Consider the following 21,011-nt stretch of genomic DNA (forward strand, 5'->3'; position numbering starts at 1 on the left):
AAAGCCAGGACACTGTGCAGTACCTGCACAGGCTGTGACTCCAGTTCCTGCCCTGTCCCTACCTAGGGCAGAATGTGTCTGTGTACCTCAGGTCTTTCTCCACATTGTTGATCCTGCCTGTATCTCATGTGACTGGTTGATATATTCGTTGCTATTTGTCACCCAAGTGAGTCGACTTGCCAAGAGTCCTCAAAGTGCAGGTTTTATTTTAAGTGTTTTCTCTAAGAATTGCTACATTACTCAAAATAACCAGAGTCATCAGGTCAGACAGGCAAGGTGTAAATGGGATGACAGCCTTTTACTTAAGAATAATAACAATCTTCACATCTTAAAAAAACAATAAAATAGTTGGTTTCAGCTGTATCCTTCGTTAATGGTTTTAATTCTTGCCAGGTGAGGAGGGGTGAGGCTGGAATTGCTCTGGCTGAAGAGGTCAAAGAGTACCTGAATTAAGGCAGTGAACTTTCACCTAAATTTGGTTGGTTCAAATCCTAATCAAAGACTGAAGGAAGAAAATAACTGATTTGCTCTAGAACTCTAAGCCTTTGTATATTCCTGTTTGCTTCATGAAGCTGGTTTGGTAGTCCTCCTTTTTAGCAGTTTAATTAACAGTGACTACATGAGTGGCATGGTAATGCAGCAGCATGAACTTAAGTGTGTGTGTTTTGACTGAGGTGTCTTAACTATACTCTTTCTTTTCCTTCTCCAGTCTAATTCAAAGCTTAAACTGGTCAGGAGTTTGGCCGTATGTGAAGAGTCGTCTAACCCCTTTGTAGATGGGCTGCTGGAGTCCCAGGTAGGCCTAGAATGAGACAAGCTGTGGAGCGTGGAAGCCCAGAAAATCTACATCTTGCTAGAAGTGATGTCCTGTCCTGGGCTTGTGCCTCTGAGAGCCAAGAATTTCCCACAAGAGGCTGCTTTTGAAGGAAGCAATCATGCCTGTGAGCACTGCTCATATGTGTACAGTCACAACCCTTCTCTTACAAGGAATCATCTGCATCACTGGGTACTCACAGCTATTCAAGTTGTGCAGGCTTATGCCCCCGAAAATGGAATGGTATTTCGCCTTCACAAAGCCCTTGGGGTTTTGGTCATGGGAAGGAGGTTTTTATGCAAACCCTTTCTTTGCAGCTCAGGCTGCATTGACTGAAAGCAGCCAGCTTGCAGAGGAGTGATACGAGGTGCTCTGCAGAGATGTTCCCCATCTCTGGTCACTGTGGGCAGTGACAGAGAAGCTGAAGCTTGAAGGTGGGCAGTAATCAGGGAAGCACTGGGAACCTGTCTCCCCCAGTAAGAGCAGATGAGTTAGGCTTTCTCTGCCCACACAAGCTTTAGAAACACAGGATTGTGCAGTGTGCAGAGATCTGAGCTGAGCACTGTAGATCAGGTTGTGCCTGGCCCATCTTCCTTGAACTGATGTAGTACTGTACCATGTAGAGTCATCAGATTAGGTCTGTGGTACTAGATCAGAGACTTCTATGGTACTTTCCATTGACAAGGACACACCTGGCCTGTGCCAGAGCCAAGTGCTGCCCAGACCACCTCACCCCTGTGGTGAATGGAGTGCTTGGCCTTTAAGCCTTCCTTTTGTTGGGGCTCCCAGCTCCAGAGGCAGCTCCTGTCTTCTGTTCGGGTTTCACTTAGAACTGTAGGGTCACTAGGAGAACTTTTAAAGCAACTGTAAGCACACGCTATGGTGTCACAGAACCACACTAGTGTAAAGGCAGAAGGACAGGGAAAGATTAGCTGGCACAAAAGCTAGTGGTTCTATAGTGAGTTTTAACTTGAATTTGAGCAGTGCATCATCTGACATTGCCTTTGACAATGTTTGCTGGAGTTTAACATTTCTTCCCATGGAGCAGAGTGAATCCTCAGGCCATGCTGGGCAGCTGCAGCTCCAGAGAGGAGGTGAAAAGAAACATCAGAAAGTCCCGTGTGACACAGGGACCACTCACCACACCACATATGCTTTTTGCTATGTATTCTGTTTTCTCCTCATGCCCTTTCCAGGTTAGACAGTGTAGTCTTACTGAAATGGTGCAGAACCTACCTCACCTTAGGCACTCCTGAGTCCAGAATGTAGTAGTATTTTATCAGCTTCGAACAGGGAAGCATGTGACTTAGATCCTGAGGTGATCCAGGCAAGGCAGGTTTTCAACAGTAACAAACGCTGTTGAGAATCCCCTCAGAGCCTGCCAAAGGCTTCTCACTGGGAGAAGGGTGGGGAGAGAGACTGCTTTGTCTGCTCCTGGAACAGGGCCTGTTATGAAATGCCTCAGATCTGCAACCTGAATCCCCTGCCTTGCTGTGATGCCTTTCTCAGGTGCCAACATCTCCAGCTATAGTACTGATTCCAGGGAGTGCCCAGGTGACTCAGACCGACCTGGTTTGTTTTGTCCTAGGACATCATTCAGTTGCACGTTAGCTGCCCCTCTGACAAGGAAGAGGAAAAGTCCACGAAAGATGGAGCGGAGAAAGAAGAAAAAGACAAGAATAAAGAAAAGGCACCAAGGAAAATGCTGTCTCGAGGTCAGGTGCTCGTTTGAACAGGGCAGGTCCTGTCTTACCCACTTTGAGGATTATGCTGGCCAGTGGTACAGTTGTTGGAAGCACAGCAGTTACCTCTGCTTGATGACTGTACAGAGATATATCGTTTTCATAACATCCTTTCTGGAGCAAAGCATGGGGAAGAAGGGGAAGGGTTTCTCTAGATTGGCATGTGTCCCAACAGACTTGCAGGCTTCCTGCATAGTTTATAGTGATCTGGTGGCTTTTTAAATGTGCAGATGCAAACCCAAAAAGACCCACTGTATAGACTTCTGCTTTCAGTTTAGACTTGATTTTATAAAACCTGCCACAGGTGGCGAGATGCGAAGTTGCGAGGAGGTGAGCTAAGTTTCTTCTGTGTGATCCTGTGCGTATGATTTTGGGGCATAGGAATGGCTAAAAGATACATGTTTAATCTGGTGAGAAAATCACACCTGATATCCTTGTACAGACAGCAACTGCACCGGTGCAGATTCGGTTTCACTTACTGTTCTTTCTGATTACTTTTAAATTAAAAAGGGTGGGGGGAGAGGGGAAGAACAAGACAGCAGGGCTTTCCAGTTAAATAGCTTGCAGGATCAAAGGTGCAGAAGTTGCTTCTAAAAAGTATGGTATACTACACTTGCAGGGGCGTTCTGTGACAGCATGGAATATCCTCCTGTGACAGCATGGGATATCCCGAGTGTGCTCCAAGTGGTTGGGTTTAGGGGCAAGGCTTCCTTCTGTGAACTGGTCTTATCTCCCTCCCTCTGGCATCCTCCTAATGGGGCCTTGTGCTCATAGTGCCTTGTATGTAGTGTACTGATCCTCCTGCTGCCCATAGGGGAAAGGGTATACAGTCCCTATTCTACAGATTGAGAAACTCGACCTAGAGGTTGCATTCAGAGCCTGTGCTAGAAACTGGGCTTAAGCCCAGGTGATATGGGTCCCAATCTGTGCAGTTCTGTAACAAGGTGGGCTTTTCTTCCTCTCTTCCTGTTGTGAATAGTGGGTGCTGAGAATGAGGCTGAATTTCCTCTGGCAGCAATGTGGGTACATCATCCTCACGTGTGTAGTGAGACACACACCTCTTCCCTTCAGTCTGTTCTGCTGCAGTGCTTTGTTAATTCTGCTGCTGTTGTTGTTTCAGATTCCAGCCAGGAATATACGGACTCCACTGGAATAGATTTGCATGAATTTTTAGTAAATACACTGAAAAAAAACCCACGGTAGGTCCCTAGTCAGTAGAACTTGCTGATGGAGTGAAAGGAGGGCGTACCTGGCGACCAATTCTTCTTTGATTGACTCTTAAGCCAGTGGTGTTTGCATGCATGTGTGTATATGTATGTATATATTCATGTATCGTGGGAGGAGGTGGGACTACTGCAACTACAGAAGGTGCCTGAAAGTGTGTTTTACTTTTTTGAATTCAGAGAGCGTTCCTAGAAGCTGGGGCAGCATAGAAACGAAAAGCACGACTGTAATTTTATATACTGCAGTCAATCAAAACATGTAATTGTGTATTACAGAGAGAGAGAAAGAGGAGAAATAATTTGTTTGAATGCAAGCAGGAAGGAATCTTGATTGCTTTAAAACCCTTTCTATAAATGATTGTGAAATACCAACCTCTAAAGGAACTGCTGCTGTGTCAGTAATAAGTGTAATCAAACCAAATGCTGGCATAGGAATAGCAAAGCTGGAGTTTCTACCAGTGGAGCTTCCAGCAGAGCAGAGATTCAATATTACCAGAAGCCAAGCACTGTTAGCCAAACAACAACTTTAAACCGAAAAAATCTGGCAATTAATGTACTACATGTGAAAAAATGTGGAGTTTTTTATTTCATTCCTGTGGACGGTGTCTGAAGCCTGGATAGTTGCTGAGTGTTGCTTGCTCCAGGTATTTGTGACTTTTCTCTGTTGTTGGGGGAGGGGAGCGGGAGTGTACCAAGCAGAGAAAGCTGTGTTTCACTGTCTCTAAAGGTGGCCTTTTTCTTTTCTTGACAGGGATAGAATGATGCTACTAAAGTTAGAACAGGAGATTCTGGAATTTATTAGTGACAACAAGTAAGTGATTGTGAAGTTTGTGTCAAGCAAAAGAGTTTTGTAACTTACAGTTTAGGAACTTGGGCACCCAGGGAGAAAGAAGTGTCTTCTGGACACAGTGTTTAGAAGGCCTATTCTCTTGTACATCCTCCACCTCCTTTTGTCCATACACAAGGTTTCTGACTATCATACTGATTGGGTCTTGGTTGCCTTAACACTATATCCCACTGTGAAGGAGATTAGTACCATTGTGCTTCTCTTCCTAGTGTAAATTGAACATGGAGAGACCAGGGGCAGGATTCACATCCGAGAATGTGAGATAGAATTGGTGTCTGCAGCAGAGCTTGCAAACTACTTTATCTAATAGGATCAGAAAAGTTGCAGTATAAGTTTTCCGGCTCCTGTTCCTGCTTGGAAACAAATGTGCATTTCTGCACGAGCTGGTCTTGTTTCATGAAAGGCCTGTTCCACTTGAGCCCTTGAATCAGCTCAGCTCTGCCTGGCAAAGCAGTATAAACCCATGCTCATGCTCAGTGTAAGAAGCAGCACTTGAGTCATGACTAACTGCTTGGAATAGGTGACATGGTCTGATCTGGGATCTGCTTAAGGCATCTCTGGCCTTGATCTCTCTTTGGTGACACGTTATTGTCTGTTTCAAGGCCTTCTAAATTCTAATGTTTTCTCCCCTCAGCAATCAGTTTAAGAAATTCCCTCAGATGACCTCATACCACAGGATGCTGCTGCACCGGGTAGCTGCCTACTTCGGCATGGACCATAACGTTGACCAAACTGGGAAGGCGGTCATTATCAACAAGACCAGTAACACACGAATGTAAGAGGGAGGAAGGGAGAACAACTGGGCTGGCATCCCCTACTCATCCCTGCATGGTTGCTATATGACTGCCAGACAACAGAGCCTTGGCATGGTCCAAGAGCAGGATGGCTTCCACACCGCATTTTTTTTCTCTCCATAAGAAAGGCAGATCCTCTCCCTAGAAGAGGAGAATCCTTCACTTTTAGTCCTAAGTGTATGTATTTTCAAGCCCTTCCTAGCTCTCTTTAGTTCTCAGAGAAGGGGCAGGAGCTCTTGTTGCCATCAGACAGAGGAGAGATTTAACACAACAAACATCTTTGCACACCCCCTCACTCCCTTCAAAGCAGTGGCTTTATGAAGACTGTTATATGACTGTTTTGCCCTTCTAACAATGGCTGGTTCTTCCTGCAGCCCTGAGCAGAGGTTCTCTGAGCACATCAAAGATGAGAAGAATGCAGAGTTCCCACAGAGGTTTATCCTAAAACGAGATGATACTAGCATGGACCGAGATGATAATCAGGTAAGGGGTGGCAATGAGGTATCTGCATACTTTGTGAAGGTCCAGTGTGACTTTTCTAAGATGAGAGCAACTCTAAATTTCTCTTGGGTTTCCTGCAGTAACCTTTAATAGAAGCTTTCACCCCACCCAAGCAGCAGCATCTAGATATATCATGAAAACTTTACAAAATACTGTGGAAATGCATGAAGAATTTGTGTGGATTCTATGGGGGGGTACTTTTCTGTACCCTGAATGTCGGCAGGTGTCTGGGCACGGCTTTAAGGTGAAGCCTTTTGCTAAGGTTTCCTTGGAAATACCCCAGAGCTGAGTGTTACCAAGCATCTCTCCCACCCCTCCCTGGGGCTTGCAGTGAGTCAAGCTGTGAAGTCATCAGGACCTCGCAGTGCTGCTGGAAGGAAACCATCGGCAAAATGAAACACTTTGAGCTCAGCAGCATTGCCAGTCATCGGAGCTAAAAACCCTCCTGAATCTCTGGCTGCCTTTGTACTGTCACAGGTGGCACCACACTTGTAAACCAGAACTAGCTCGTTCATCTGCGGCTGTTTTCCAAGCCTGTGTCGGGCAGAATCTTGAACATCTAAAATGGGGCAAGAGACAGGAGACCTCTTCACCAGGGATCTCATGCTCTTTGCTCTTGTAGCTCCCAACTTTACATCGCCCCAGCATACTGCTATCCCTTGCTTTGGGTCATGTTTCTGAACTTAAGTCATCAGGATGGGGAGCTGGTCATTGCAATCAGTATCAGTTTCTGGTTTCCCCATGGTGGCACTCTGCAGGTGATGCAGCTACCCACGAAGCACAGAATTCATGACTGAGCAGGAGTTTGCTGTGTTGGCATATGTTCCAAAGAGTGGCCTTTAGCTTTTGACCCCTGGGAACAGACTGTCTTTCAGAAGCACATGGTGATGTTCCTGATCTGTCCTTTTTGAATCAGGCAGAGTTCAGGCAGAGTGGTTGGGCTTGATCCAGGAGGTGGAGTGCACTAAGACCTCTGGGATGTTCATCCCTAGACATAGGTGTCCAGAAGGTAGGTTCAAAGGCTGCGGCTGTGTCATTGCATCCAGGCATCATGCACACACTCTGTAATCCACATCCACTTACACTGCTACGTAAAAACAGCAGCAGCTGACTGAGCCCCCTGCTCCCATTGGCAACTGCTGACCCGCTGAGATGTGTTTGTCCCTTCAGATCAGACTCCCCTTGCAGGATGGGAGAAGGAGCAAATCTATAGAAGAGCGAGAGGAAGAGTATCAGCGGGTCAGGGAGCGGATATTTGCACGAGAGGTAAGCTTGGATGACTTGCTTGTCAGGTACACACCTGGAACTTTGTGGCAGAAGGTGTCCTTGAGTATACTAAGAGGTCAGATCTCATCATTTCCTTTTCTAGAAATTTCCCGGTGTTCTTGGTATCTACCACTGAATTCCAGCTCCTAACAAAGATGTCTAAGACATTGAGATAGAAGAGCCACACCTCCACTCCCCAGTCTGCTCCTTCCCTAAATTGCCTGTTTCAGGGGGCAATAGATGTGTGGGGATGGACAGAGGAGGCAGTTTTGCTCCTTGCTACCCAGCAAGATTATAAACTTATGCAGTGGCATTTCTGGGATGACTAACAAATCAATCGATGAACCTGAAAGGAGCAGCAGCTTTCCCCCAGCTTCTCTCCAGTGCTGCAGCTTCAACCTCCTGACCAAGCAGTGCTGCCCTTGGAGTATCAGGCAGGGCTCTGTGCCTGTACAGGATGAATCTGGCCAGTACATTTATTGTCTTTCTTACGAAGTGTCCAGCTTGGTTATTGCTTCCTTGAGATCTCTGCTCCCTACGTGGAACTCCTCTAAGCTGGAGCTGTGTTCCTTGCTCACGTCTGGCTCAGAGAGGCTGCTGTGCTCTGCTGTGTTGAGTACTGTCTGCCAGCTGGAGGCAGCTCTCCGTACTGTGCCAAGTGGCAAATGATGGAATCAGGGACAATTCCAAGTGCCCATCTGCTGTGGATCACGTTCAAAGTCCAGCTCCTTGCCTGCTGCTTTTGAGCGTCTTGGGGATGACACCTGTCATTTGTCCTAATGGGAGTTGCCATGTGCTTGCCCAAGGAGGATGTTAAGGCAGCCACTGTGCTGAGTCGCTAGTCAAGTCACCAGGCTTCAGCTGATGACTCTCCAGCCAGTTGTGATCATGGACTTGTCTTACATGCACAGGCCCAAAGCCATCCAGACATGTTAATAAACAGCTCTGCCTGTAGTCCTGGACTAGAGCAGGTGCCGTCCCATGTTAGCACAACACTGAGTGGGCACGTACTAAGTGAGCGTTGCTCTATGTTCATGGGTGTGGGCTGAGCCACTGCTTTGCATCTGAATTCCAGAGGCAGGGGTGACTATCACAGTGTGGGCTGTGCTGGCTTTGAGCCCTCTGCCTTTTTTTCATGGCTCTGATTAATGTGCCTGCATTTAGCAAATAAGGACCTTTGTGTGTCTGGCCTTGATTGTTCCATTGACAAAGATACCGTCAAAGCTGCCTTAGAGCAATGGAGTAGGGAGTTGAGGACTCAGATTTGGAAACTCTTGAGAGATCTCAGGGTTGCAGGTACCAGGAAAGGTTCCTAATGGGCCTGGATAGAGAGCCAAGTGGGACTGGTGTGCAGAAGGCTCAGCAAGACTCCTGAGTGAACATGTAACTGGTGCACAACACAAACTGTGTCTGAGTCCCATATTGTTAGTGCCTTGTTCCTCTTTGCTTTGAAATTGCCTGGGTTTGTTGCTTTCAAAGTTACTAAGTCTACCTCTTCTTTCCTTCCCATCTCCATGTCTTTTCTGTGCTTCCAGACTGGCCAGAATGGATATCTCACTGACAGCAGGTTAGTACTGTTTAGCAGACACTATTTGTATCTCTGGCTTTCTCTACGGAGGACTGCATGACTCTATAATGATGCTTTTTTCTGATGTTAACCGACAGAATCTCCAAAGAAGGCTTTTCTTCTAGTTCTCACAAACGGAGGCAGATTTTTAGGTATCTCTGTGTGACTTATTATGTACATTGTCCTGCTGAGTAAGCTTGCCTCATGCATGGCTGCTTGTGAAGTTATTGAAGTTGTATTTTTTGCAACATCAATTTCTGAGTCCTTTTTTTGCTGATTCATCAATTGAAATGGAGGGGTGGAAGGTGGGAATGGCAGGGAGGAGTGGGGAAGCCATAGGATTCCATCAGTTTTCAAATTATTCTGCCTCTTGTTTCCCAAAAGGATAGGAAAGCTCCTGTCCTTACAGTGACAGGATCAGTATCCAGATAAGGTGGGGTTGTCCCTTATCCTTGATTATAAAGGCTGGATTATTTAATGGTGGCAATGAAGTGACTCAGGCTTCCATTTCAACCAGAGTATGCTGCAGAGGGCACTGGGAACATGTTTGAGCAGCATTTTCTTATTAAGTAGTTTTCCCGTGAATGAAAGGGCTGGAAGGATGGAGTTAGCCTGATGAGTCACCTTACACAGATCCCTGCTGCAGGAGACTGCTGAAGGTATGAGGATAAAGAATGGGATGAAAATGGAGAGACCTTCATGCCTGCTGTCCTCGTGTTTAATAGCCAAAGCTCTAGAGATGAAGCATTTCTGTGTATGAACAGGAGAGGAGGATCTAAGCAAGTTTGCTTCTGTCCTCAGTTCGTCACATGGCTCAGGCTGTCCTTGGAGGGACACTGTCATGGAAAATCAAGTCTCCTCGGAACAGTTAAAGGGACTGTGTCCTGGAATTCATGTGTGGCAGTGGTGTTCAAGGCAGGAGGTATAGTTTTCAGATCAGCCACAGGGCTGTAGTAAAACTCACTCATCAAGTGACAAAAAAACCCCATTGCTTATGTGATTGCAGCTTTAGGAGCCGAGCTGCAGCCAGGGCTGCGCTAGGAGCTTTTCTGACTGTTGTGCCCAGTGTCTAAAGAGCTTGGTCAACCTGCTGTCTTTGTTTTGTGGTTCCCATAGTGGGGAGAGGGAGGATATGTGGGCCTTGGGACCGTTTTGAGCTGTGGACAGAGATAGACAAGCTCTTGAGGAGATTGGGGTTGCCTCAGTGGTGGTGCTGGAGTTGATGTCTGTGTGAACTCCAGAGACTTACTGCCCTCAAAGCCCAGCATTCAGAGCTATACAGCTCTCTCTTTCACTCACTTGGAAGTCCTGTATTAATGTTGCTGAAGCCCAGATCTGATTGCAGAGAGCTCTCTGCTGGTGAGACAGGCTTTAGTAAGGCTAATGGAGAGAAGGGCATGGCTGAAGCTGCTAGGGCAGCGATCTCAGAGAGCAAGGGTGTGTGTAGTAGTGTACCTAGAGTTTGGAGAGCATTCGTAGAAAAAGCAGAACCGTTATGGTGCTGGGTTTGCAGTAATGGGCTTGAGAGAGGTCTGGTTTCTTGGGGAACCAGAGTTTGCAGCTGTGTCAGAGCAGAGGCCGTGATATGCCCCTTTCCCTTCCCCACACAAACACTGTCCCCACCTCTCTGAACATCCCTAAGAGCAGCCTTTGGACCTTAGGTTGGAGAGAGCCCAAAACCTTGAGAATGATGCTTATTAGGTCAACTGTAATTTGGGGTCTGAGGCTGCATAGTCCAATTCCTTCACCTCTTTAGGGATATAACCATTGTACTGGTTTTCCAAGAGATATATTTAATTTGGCCCTCACATGCTCCCAGCAGCCCAGGACATCACCTCAGAAGTTCCTTCCAAGCCTATCTTTTCCCCTCCACAACCGTGTGGAGCTGCTGCCAGGCTCAGCCTGCAGCACTATATGAACATCTCTTCCAGTGTCACCTTCCTCACTATTACTCCCTGGTGAAGGCCCAGGAACCCATTACTGTGCTTTCATGATCCATAGCTGGACTGATAAACCAGACTCACTGCTTGGGATGTTTTGCTGATACTCCATAAAGTCCTGCTGTGGCCAGAGCTGGCCTGGGGCTAAGGGAAGGGTGATCAGTGGGAGCACAGCTCTGAGCGTAGCAATATCCCAGCATGTAGCTGTTCCAGCTGGCAGAAAGCCTTACCAGGGCTGGTGTGGAAAGTGGTCTCGCAAGATCTCGATCACCCTTGTCTCCAAGCCTCTGTTAAAAACTCCCTGTTCTGAAACAAGTAAGGCTTTAGCAAGGGATTATGCTCTGACCCTGCCTGGTATCTCTTATAGGCTGGGATCTGGCTAGGGAAAAGGGCCAGGAGCCAGCTCTCAACACATGCCAAGGAAGATCAGAAGTGTCTGGGTCTTCACAGTGCATGCACAAGAGAGCTGTGACCCAGGGTGTTTGTTTGCTGTCAGATACCTATACAAAGTGCCAACATGCTGTGTCACAGAGCCAGCTGCTGACCGAGCTCACCACCCTTGCGTAGCGGTACCGCTGCAGCACCTGCAGGTCCTGCTGCTGCCCCTTTCCACTGGACTAGGTGCGGTCTAACTCCTCTGGTCTCTACAGGGGCACCCGGGACAGTTTGAACCGGGCCTCGGGCAGCCGCCAGAGCAGCACAGAGAGTGAGATAAAGTCACTGGAGCCTCGACCATGGAGCAGCACAGACTCAGATGGCTCCATCCGCAACCTGCGACCACCTGTTACCAAAGCCAGCAGCTTCAGTGGCATCTCCATCCTGACACGGGGGGACAGCATTGGGAGCAGCAAAGGCAGCACTGCCAGCAGAACGTCCCGGGCAGGTACTGTACTGTTTCCCCTGCACATCTTCTACCAAAGGGCACCTAGCAGACATAGTCTTTGGACTGGGGAACTGGGGCTCATGGTGCTCTGGTCAGTGACTGGTTAAAATGGAACATGGCTGGCATTATTTGAATGTGTTCGATACCTAGGTAGGAATACGCTAGTTGGTTCATCAACTGCTTTTTCAATACTTACCACCAGATCTTCCTTCCCTTTAGCAGAGTATTCTAAGACAAAGGACACTGTTTAGTCGTATACCCTGGAACTCAAACTACCAGTTTTCTGTTGTTTTCTCTCCCCTGCGGTGCTGCAAATTCTATTGCCATTCCTTTCTTCTCCCCAGAATCCCTCACAGCCCTAAGGAGACTTAGTCAGGGTGAACCATCTGGCACTTTCCCTTGCTTTCCAGCAAAGGAAGTCCAGGGAAGAGTGTCACCAATTAGTCTGTCTCATCAGACACACAGTCTATCTCATCAGACAAAGACTGCGTTAATTGGTATCTGCCTACGATGTTCTCTCAAAATGATTCACTATACTCCTGAGAGCAAACATAGCAGCAGGGAGCTGGGCCTGCAGCTCTTCGAGAGCTGTTGAGTACAGCTGAAGGCTTCAGGAGCACCAAACGAAATTACGATCACAAGTCTCTGCCTGCTTCAGATCAGATCTTCCTTTTCCATCTAGGTAGCACAAAGGGTAGCCCATGCCTGGCGAATGTTACTGTGGGGCATCGCTGGTAATCTGTTACTGACGGCATCTTCCTGGGAAGGTGCGTACTGCACTTGGCAGGGCACCAGCCCTTCTATCAATGGGGAGCAGAGTCCTTTATTTTCGACTGACTGCTTGTGGAAGAGGCAGCACAGGTCTTTGCTCTCATTTTAATGGTCCGGTGATAACTGAGGAGCCATACGGTAGCTGGTTACAATTGCTGTGCAGTATCAATTAACAAAATCCAGTGTTGTCTCATTGTCTAGCTTCCTCCATTCTCACTGGTAGGCAGCAGGTCCCCAAATGCTTGAGAGCTGTCATTTTACTAGGGAGGGAAGGCAGATTGGTGCTTGTGGGTGATTAGACTGCTCCACAAGAATCCTTTCAAATAAAAGGGATGGATCTAAAAAGGCTTCCAGGCTGCTGTTCTAGCATCCAGGCTGGTTTTGAAAACCACACTCTCATCTTGCAGTTTGAAGATAACCTACATCATCTCTTGGGACCCCATTTCCATTGTGCTCAGGGCTGCACTTCTTCTGATTATTGCAACCACCTCCAGGACTGATTCATCAACTGATGGGAGCAGTTATTTGAAGATCAGTCCCAGCCCTGCGCAAAGCAGAGCAAGAGAGGATCTGCTTTTTCGCTCTTTCTGTATTTTTCCTCCAGGTCGCCCCTGGCAACAGAAAGCAATTGCTCTCCAGGCTTTCTATAATGGTGAATGATTAGAAATGTCTTGAGGGGAGGAAAAAAAAGAGCAAAGGAATTTTCATTTGGGGAAAAAAAAACAAACAAACAAAAAAAAAAACCACAAAACACCACCCTCCATATCTTCATGTTTATTCTGTGGGGGAGGAAGTGCTTAGGGCTCTGGGATTCTTTTCCTATCTCAGCATTCAGACCCTGGGCAACTGTCAGCATAATATTTCCTTCTTTGCACCATGTGGCTGATGATACAGACCTCCTTAGCAGAGTGCCTGAAGATTAGGTGTTGAAATGCAATAGATCAGAGGCAGAATTAGTTAAATAGCAGCTACTGGGCAGCAAGCAATAGTTTCACAGCCCTTTAATTTCTGGAAGTAAGACTGAAATACTGAGGAGAGCACTTCCCAGTTGGGTGCCCTGCAGCATGTATCACACTCCTTCCTGACAATTTTTCCTACTATGTCTGGGCAAGCACTCTAACAGATCATGATGATGTATTAGTGTCCAAGCAGAGGCCATGCCTAGCTGCAGAACTGAGCTGTGACTGGGAACAGCTCTTCCTCTCTTCTTGCCACGGACTGGATTATGGTACTGAGCTGACATGAGCGTATCTGACAGCTCCCTCTCTTAGTAATCTCTGCCTCATGCTGGAGTGGAGAACCCTCCACCAGACAGGTGCTACTGTTAACAGCCAGATTCCTCTTCACAGAAGAGGGCCCATGGCATTTATAGAAGGCCCTGTGACATGCCTGGTGCTTTCCAGACAAGCCAAGAGGGCACATCCCTCCAAAGAATAAGTTGCAGCAGAGATGATTTTTACTACCCCGTGCCAAGCCTGCTAGTATCTGCATCAAGCATGCACTGTCCTGTGGGCAGAGGCCAGCTAGATTCATCATATGAGCTTGGCATTGGCCTTTTAATTTCCTGCAGTTCTGAGTAGTGTTGGAGGTTTACACAAACAGCAACTACCTGAGAGCTGTGCATGGAGACAGCTGTGTAGGTTGTCCACTTGGGGTGAGGGTGCTAGGTTGGGGTCAGGGAAGAGAGCATGCTCTTGGGAATAACCGCTGTACAACTTGTGGCCATAGTCTGGAACAAGAATTGCATCCTGGTCTTCCCTGTGTGGGGCAAGGCATGCATGGGTCAGGGGAAGAAGAAGATGCTGTGACCAGCTGTGGAGGGTCAGTGTGTGTACATGGACATGGAAAGGAGAGAGGTACAATCACCTGTAGTCCTGAGGGTGTCAACACCTTGCTTTGCTGTGAAGCAGAGACAAACTAGTGACTTTAGGCTGCAGCCTGCTCACCCTGTCCCCCATGGAAGCTCTCACGTGGACAGCAGAGAATGCAGTCTGGCTGCAGTACAGGAGATGGTGACAGGATCTACCCCCTGCCCTCCCCACCAATGAATTGATGTTTTTCTCTCCCAGGTACCAACACTGCCATGCCTTTCTCTGTTCAAGGTTTGGTACTAGGTGCCCCTGAAGCATGCAGCCAATCCCCTTCTTCACAGCCCAGCCGTGGCCTCCTACCCTGCACAGCCCAGCAGCCTCAACCACAGCCAGCCCAACAGCCACCACCACAGCCCCAAGGACTTCCACCTGCAGCCCAGCAGCAGCCAGCCATGAGTAACCACATGATACCCCAGGTAAGTTGCTGCACAGTATCGAGGGCTCAGTAAGCTCCTTGGGCACACCGGTGGGAGGTGGAAGCAGAGCTGGCATACACTTCTGCACTCACACTTGTGCAGTGGGTTTTGGGTGTCTTCACACTTGCTGCCTTCCCTCTGTGCTATAGGCAGAGAGCAGGAGAAGGTTGGGGGCCTTGCTGTTTCTGAATATGGTACTGTGCAACATCTCAGCTTGCCAGCCTCTTCTGTATCCGCTTGGGCCAGCAGCCCTCCTGTCAAGGTTATCTGTAGCCCTTTGCTGAGTGGCAGGGTTATGTTCTGAAACCAGTTGCCCTCCTGGTGAAGGACCATCACAAACAGTAAGTTGGGTTTGAGCCTCCCAGTGCTGAAATCCCATAGCTGGTCACCTGGTGTCCTGGGCAGAGGCAGACCTGGAACTATGCCTGGGTGTGTTCTCCAGAAACTCCCAAAGTTAAACCCAAGTGATGTTTCACAACCTGCAAGGCTGTTTCTGAGGATGGAGCCCTCTGGAAAGCACTTGTGACTGTCATTACTACATACTTAATTCTGCTCCAGAGGCTTTAAAAAAACACAGCACAAGAGTTGCCCCTGTATCACTGCAGGACTGGGGAAGTGGTGGGAGTCAGCTCTGGTGGGCACGTTTGGAGAGCAAAGCTGCCTCGTGTTCAGTGTGTGCAGAGCTGGGCAGTGTGCATGGGAAGTATCCTCAGTACCTTCCCATCCTGCCCTATTCAGAGCAGCATGTCAGTGCTGGACCTCAGCCTGCCTAGGAGTTTTATAGGGATCCTTTCTGGTGCATCATCTCATCTTTTATCATCGCATACATCTCATGCTGTAGGTGTCTCCTACAGCAAAGAACTGCAGGTTACACTGGAGGTTTTCAAGATGCAACTGGACAGGGAGTGTGCTAAATAATCTTATCTAGGCTCCTTTTCTCATGAAAGGTTGGACCAGATGATCTTCAAAGGTCCCCTCCAACCTGTGCTGTTCTATGATTCTGAGTGTTTTCAGTGGGCTAGAATGGGAGGAGGAAACAAGCCTCCTCAAACAGCTCTTACTGCAGATAACATGAACGGCTCCTTGCTGTCTGTTGCCATCTGTATGAGGATGGGGAGAACTTGTAGTTCCTGAGCTCTGGACTGGCTCCAGGGTTGTGGATCTGTTTGCAGAGGATACTGAAACTCAAAGGAAACATTGCAGTTCTACAGGTGAGGTGTCTCCCTGAGTGAGCTAGGGTCCAGCACTAGGACTAGCAGGAGTGTCTGTCTGACGCTGTAGCATGGCACGAGACAGAGCACAGTGCCTGGGGTGGGAGACTTGAACACACAGCAGGCTTCTGGATCTTGTACAGGATCACTCTGTCTTGCTGAGATTTTATTTTGTATTGTCTACTGTTCAGCTGTTCTAATGGTTTAGGTCACAGAATCATAGAATGGTTTGGGTTGGAAGGGACCTTAAAGATCATCTAGTTTCACCCCTCTGCCACAGGCAGGGACACCTTCCACTAGAGCAGGCTGCTCAAAGCCCCGTCCAACCTGGCCTTAAACACTTCCAGGGAGGGGGCATCAACTACTCTGGGCAACCTGTGTCAGTGCCTCACCACCCCCACAGGGAAGAATTTCTTCCTTATATCTAATCTAAATCTACCCTCTTTGAGTTTAAAACCGTCACCTCTCGTTCTATCCCCACCCCCTCTGATAAAGAGTCCCTCCCCACCTTTCCTGTCCCCCCTTTAAGCCCTGGGAGGCCGCTCTAAGATCTCCCCAGAGCCTTCTCTTCTCCAGGCTGAACACCTCCAACTCTCAGCCTGGCCTCCCAGGGGAGCTGCTCCAGTTCCCTGATCATCTCCGTGGCCCTCCTCTGGAGTCTCGCCAACAGGTCTATGTCCTTGGTTTTTTTGGAAAAGTTTTTTTAATGTGTTTGACTGTTGGTGAAAGGTCTGGAAACACACTGTTCCCCATGTGTGTGCACCTTCTGTTTCACCAAAGGTCAAATCAGATGATCAAAAAAACAATCCAGTGCTGAACATCACAGGTTTGGTGCCCAAAGCACAGTATGTGGTGCTTCAGTTAGGTGTTGTCAGAAACAGGTGTCAGCAGGTCCTCCCAGTGACAAAGTGAGTGTGGCCCTTACAGAAGGCAAGAGTGAAGAAAAGACGTTACCAGCAAGAAAGGCCAGAAAGCACTGCAGAGAGAGCTGGGAGTCAGTGCCACATGCAAGTGGGCAGTGGAGTGGGAGAGACATAAGGGTTGTGCTGGAGGGAAGTGGCTCTCCTGCTGCTGTTGGCCATAGCTGGCCTTTGTCAACTTGTGTCACTGTTCACACCAGGCAAGAACTGCTTTGCGGACATGGTCAGCCTTCCCAGCTTCCACAAAGCAACTGGCTGGGCTGTGTGTCTTCACAGAGAGATGAATGCTCCCCCATTCTGGTCTCCATGCTTTCTGACCCTCTGCAATGCCCCCCTCTGTGTGTTTGCAGTTGGCTCAGTTGACTAACCTTGTTGTTCCTTCTTTTTCTCCTTCCTCCTATCCTTCCTTCCCCTTTTTCTTTTCCCACCCAAATCTCTCTCCTCTACTCCCTTCTCTGCTGGTCTTAGCCGGTCCCAGCGCTGCAGCCTGTTCAGTATTCTCCAAGCTCCTGCCCCCAAGTCCTCTTGCCAGTCTCTCCACCCCAGCAGTACAACTTGGTATAAATCCCATTTCCTCTTCTGCACTGTCTCTGTTGTACTCATGTGCTGTGTTTGTGTTGTATGAGCTTTTGCTAGTCATGTGTGTCGTGGACACTGCACTCAGTGGGTTTGGGATTCGTGGAGGCTCTGCACTGCAGTGGTGTCAAGGCAGTGGGATGCCTGGGGCTGTGGGACCCACCAGGGCCAGACACTGCTGGAGTGGCTGATCTTGGAAAGAGCCTGGGGAAGAGCAAATGCAAAGCCCAGAGCTCGACCAATAAGCGACACTTTGTGCCCAGCACTGGGGTCCAGGGGCCATGGCTGCCCTGCGGTCTCAGTCAGCCCCTGTGTTGTCTCTGACAGGTCTTTTGGGACTGGCACACCCCATGGGACATGGCCTCTGGGCTGGGGCCCCCCCTGCCTGTGTGGGGGCCCACATGTCACCAGTGTCCACTGAGCATTTGGGCCCCACCAGCAGCTTGCATGCCCCTATTCCCTGTCCTGCAGAATGCTCTTGGTCTGTGGCTCATTTCTGGGGACCTTTCTTGGGCGAGCTCCTCCACAGAGTAGGGAGAAGGGGTCTGCAATCTACTCAGCAGAGCTATGTCCTACATGCTGTCCTCCTCCGTCCTTCCCACTTATCCCCAATGCAGGCCGACGAACTCAGCAACCCCTTTGGGCAGATAAGCCTCAGCCGACAGGGCTCTACGGAAGCCCCGGATCCTTCCTCGGCTATGTTCCAGTCATCCCTCATCTCCCAGCATCCTCAGCAGACAGGATTCATCATGGCAACCCCTGGGCAGCCCATTCCCACCTCCAACTACTCCGCCTCAGGGCACACGGCCCCCACACAGCAGGTGCTGCAGCCCCAGGGCTACATTCAGCCTCCCCAGCAAGTAAGGACATGCGTAAGCCTGGAGGGGATGTGCACCTTGGCCCAAAGCTGTCAGGCAAGGGGCTGCAGGGGAGCAGTCCAGAGAACAGTTCCTTGAGAGTGGGTCCCCTCTTTTTCTGCTGCTCATTTGCAGTGGATCAACACACAGGGGTCCAAGCTCTGGGTTGGCATGTACCATTGCTAGGCACAGGACCATCTCTGCCCACTTGTCCCTCTGAGCTCACAAGGCATTTATCTTGGGACCCCTCTGGCTGTTCTTGAGTCATAGTGTTGGGGGAGGGACAGTGACCAGATTCAGGGCTGACATCTGTAAGCTCTCCTGGGGGTCCTGCAGGGCATTCTGACCTCTAGAATTGTTCCCCTGAGCTGTGAGATGAGAATTGTGCCTACTGTGCGCTTGCACTGCTGTGCTGGGAAAGGCTTGGATGTGGAGGCTGGGAGGAGTGGGAAGGGGCTGTGGTTCCCTGAGGAGCTATCGTCTGGCCAGAGCCAAAGCCCTGGTTGGTTTCCTTCAGCAGAAGCCAGGCCAGGTGAGAAAGAAAACTGGTCCTAGGAGACCAGCTTTCTCGGTCCTGCTCCTTGTGTTCTCATCACCACGTTTTCTTAATTCTGACAGATTCAGGTTTCTTACTACCCTCCTGGGCAGTACCCGAACTCCAGCCAGCAATACAGATCTCTCAGTCACCCAGTGGCCTACAGCTCCCAGCGCACTCAGCAGCTTCCCCAGCAGTCCCAGCAGCCTGGTAAGGGGGTGTAGAAGCTGGGAGGGTGGGGGGCATGTTTCTCTTTCCTGCCACTCTTGTTGGCTCTTAAGGATCTCCCATGCACTTTCTGGGACCAGTCTGCTCTTCCTTGTCTCCCACACTTTGCTGGACTTGCTGACTATAGAGTGCCTCTTGACTGTGCCAAAGAAAGTTGAAACTTGGCCTGGCTGCAAAAGCTGTTCCAGTCTTTTCCCTCATGCTCAGCATGTAGCATGTGCTGAGGAGCTGCAGTGTGGATATAAAGCCAGGAGCTTCTTTCAGGTCTTTTTACATGGAGGCAAAGCGGGATTTGAGCCCTCATATGCCAAGTCTCAGGTTGTCTCCTGTGGCCAGCTAGGAAGCTGCTCCATTTAAACCCTGTTCTGACAGGTTTACAGCCAATGATGTCCAGCCAGCAGCAAACATACCAAGGTGTAATGGGAGTGCAGCAGGCACAGCCCCCTGGCCTCCTCAACAGCCAGAGGAACAGCATGGGGGGCCAGATGCAGAGTGTGATGGGAGTGCAGCAGGCACAGCCCCCTGGCCTTCTCAGCAGCCAGAGGAGCGGTATGGGGAGCCAGATGCAAGGCCTGATGGTCCAGTACGCTCCACTGCCTTCGTACCAGGTAGGCATCAGTTGCTCTTCGATGAGGGGCTGCTGGGGAGGGGGCCTCAGCTGTGCAGGCCTTGCAGGAAGTGCCCTGTTCCTGTGCCTGAGTGATGGAGCCAAAGATGGAAACTTACCTTGAGAAGACAGTGCATGCTTGCCACCTTGGGGAAGGCACATCCACATTTGGATCTGTGTGGGACATGCCTTGAGGAGGACTGAGTGCGGCTGGTCTCTTCACCATTGTGTTAGCAGAAGAGCTGGGAGGAGCTGCCCTTGCGTGGGCAAGATTGTAGACATGTGGTCTGCAGTAAACAACCGTCTTGACATTTCTACCTCGGATGGACTTCACTGGTGTCTCTTTGGGGCCAGTTCTCCCTGCTCCTGCTCTGTTTTCTGTCATTCCATAGGGCTGCTTCTTTCCTCCCTGCACAGGTTCCCGTGGCCAATGAGTCGCAGAGTGTGGTCCAGCAGCCCTTTCAGCAGCCAGTGCTTGTACCAGCCAGCCAGTCTGTTCAGGGGGGACTTCAGGCTGGAGGGGTACCCATCTACTACAGCGTCATCCCAACTGCCCAGCAGAATGGCACCAGGTAAAGCTTCTGTATCTCTGGCCTGCCTTGGGGAGAAAGGGGTCCTGCTTACCCTACTGAAAGGGCATAGCATCCTACTCCTGCAGCTAGAGGAGGTAGCTGAGCCCTGCAGATGCTGGTCATCTCTTGAGCTTGCCCAGTCCTAGATCCCATTGTCAGCGCTTCCTGGCCGTGGCTGCCCTGCAGCATGGGGTGCCTCCTGTGCTCCTCTAGAGGCAGCTGTGTCTCTAGCCATCTCAAGTATTGAGGGAGCTGGTGGTTGCCTGCACAGATGGATCGGCTGTTTCTTCCCATCCCCAGCACCTCACCAGAGCACTCTCTGCTTCACAGCCCTTCGGTGGGGTTCCTTCAGCCACCTGGCTCTGAACAGTATCAGATGCCACAGTCCCCATCACCCTGCAGCCCGCCACAGATGCAGCAGCAGTATTCAGGTAAGAGGGGTCACTGGTCAGGGTTGGTACTGGTTCTGCACAGATTGGATCAGCTTTTTTAGGGGCTGCAGTGAACAGAGCTGCCAATTCAGAGCCCAGTCTGGTGGTCTGTGCAATGGGTTTCCTTAGTCTTACCCGTCCCACGGCCCACTGGGAATTATCAGGACGTGGCACGGCGACTTTGCTCCAGGCTGATGCTGGCCTCTGCGTGGCATCTCCTTGTCATGGTGGGCAGGCAGGGTAGGAGCGGGCAGGGGGAGCTGCTGTGGGCTGCGAACTCCCTCTGCTGGCAACGCGGCCGAGTGTCACCAGGGCAGCTGGTGGGACCAGGGAGCACTGCGGGTGAGAGGAACATAAGAATTCCTGCGTTCTGTCCCAGCTACAGGGAAGTGAGCTGGGGCCTGGTGAATTGGTGCAAGAGCTGGAACCAGGTTGCTTG

General features: G+C 49.6%; 1 protein-coding gene across 15 annotated transcripts in view; it reads left to right on the forward strand.

The window, feature by feature from the left end:
• R3HDM2 (R3H domain containing 2) overlaps positions 1-21,011 on the forward strand; it is a 61,399-nt gene that overhangs the window by 36,433 nt on the left and 3,955 nt on the right. For 5 of the 15 annotated variants that reach the window (XM_032997654.2, XM_042796393.1, XM_032997657.2 and 2 more), the window contains 17 exons: positions 710-796; positions 2,403-2,529; positions 3,677-3,755; positions 4,531-4,590; positions 5,261-5,401; positions 5,795-5,903; positions 7,092-7,187; positions 8,723-8,754; positions 8,853-8,906; positions 11,345-11,577; positions 14,418-14,635; positions 17,235-17,324; positions 17,960-18,202; positions 18,818-18,944; positions 19,335-19,570; positions 19,987-20,141; positions 20,472-20,572. In XM_032997654.2, coding sequence (XP_032853545.1) covers positions 710-796; positions 2,403-2,529; positions 3,677-3,755; positions 4,531-4,590; positions 5,261-5,401; positions 5,795-5,903; positions 7,092-7,187; positions 8,723-8,754; positions 8,853-8,906; positions 11,345-11,577; positions 14,418-14,635; positions 17,235-17,324; positions 17,960-18,202; positions 18,818-18,944; positions 19,335-19,570; positions 19,987-20,141; positions 20,472-20,572 — 2,188 coding nt within the window. Of the gene's footprint in view, positions 1-709; positions 797-2,402; positions 2,530-3,676; positions 3,756-4,530; positions 4,591-5,260; positions 5,402-5,794; positions 5,904-7,091; positions 7,188-8,722; positions 8,755-8,852; positions 8,907-11,344; positions 11,578-14,417; positions 14,636-17,234; positions 17,325-17,956; positions 18,203-18,817; positions 18,945-19,334; positions 19,571-19,986; positions 20,142-20,471; positions 20,573-21,011 lie in introns of all 15 variants that reach the window. The other 10 variants (XM_042796394.1, XM_042796395.1, XM_042796402.1 and 7 more) reach the window with 10 other exon arrangements.

The sequence above is a fragment of the Tyto alba genome, unplaced genomic scaffold (assembly GCF_018691265.1).
Source record: "Tyto alba isolate M040663 unplaced genomic scaffold, T.alba_DEE_v4.0 Super-Scaffold_23, whole genome shotgun sequence".
Taxonomy (NCBI): Eukaryota; Metazoa; Chordata; class Aves; order Strigiformes; family Tytonidae; genus Tyto; species Tyto alba.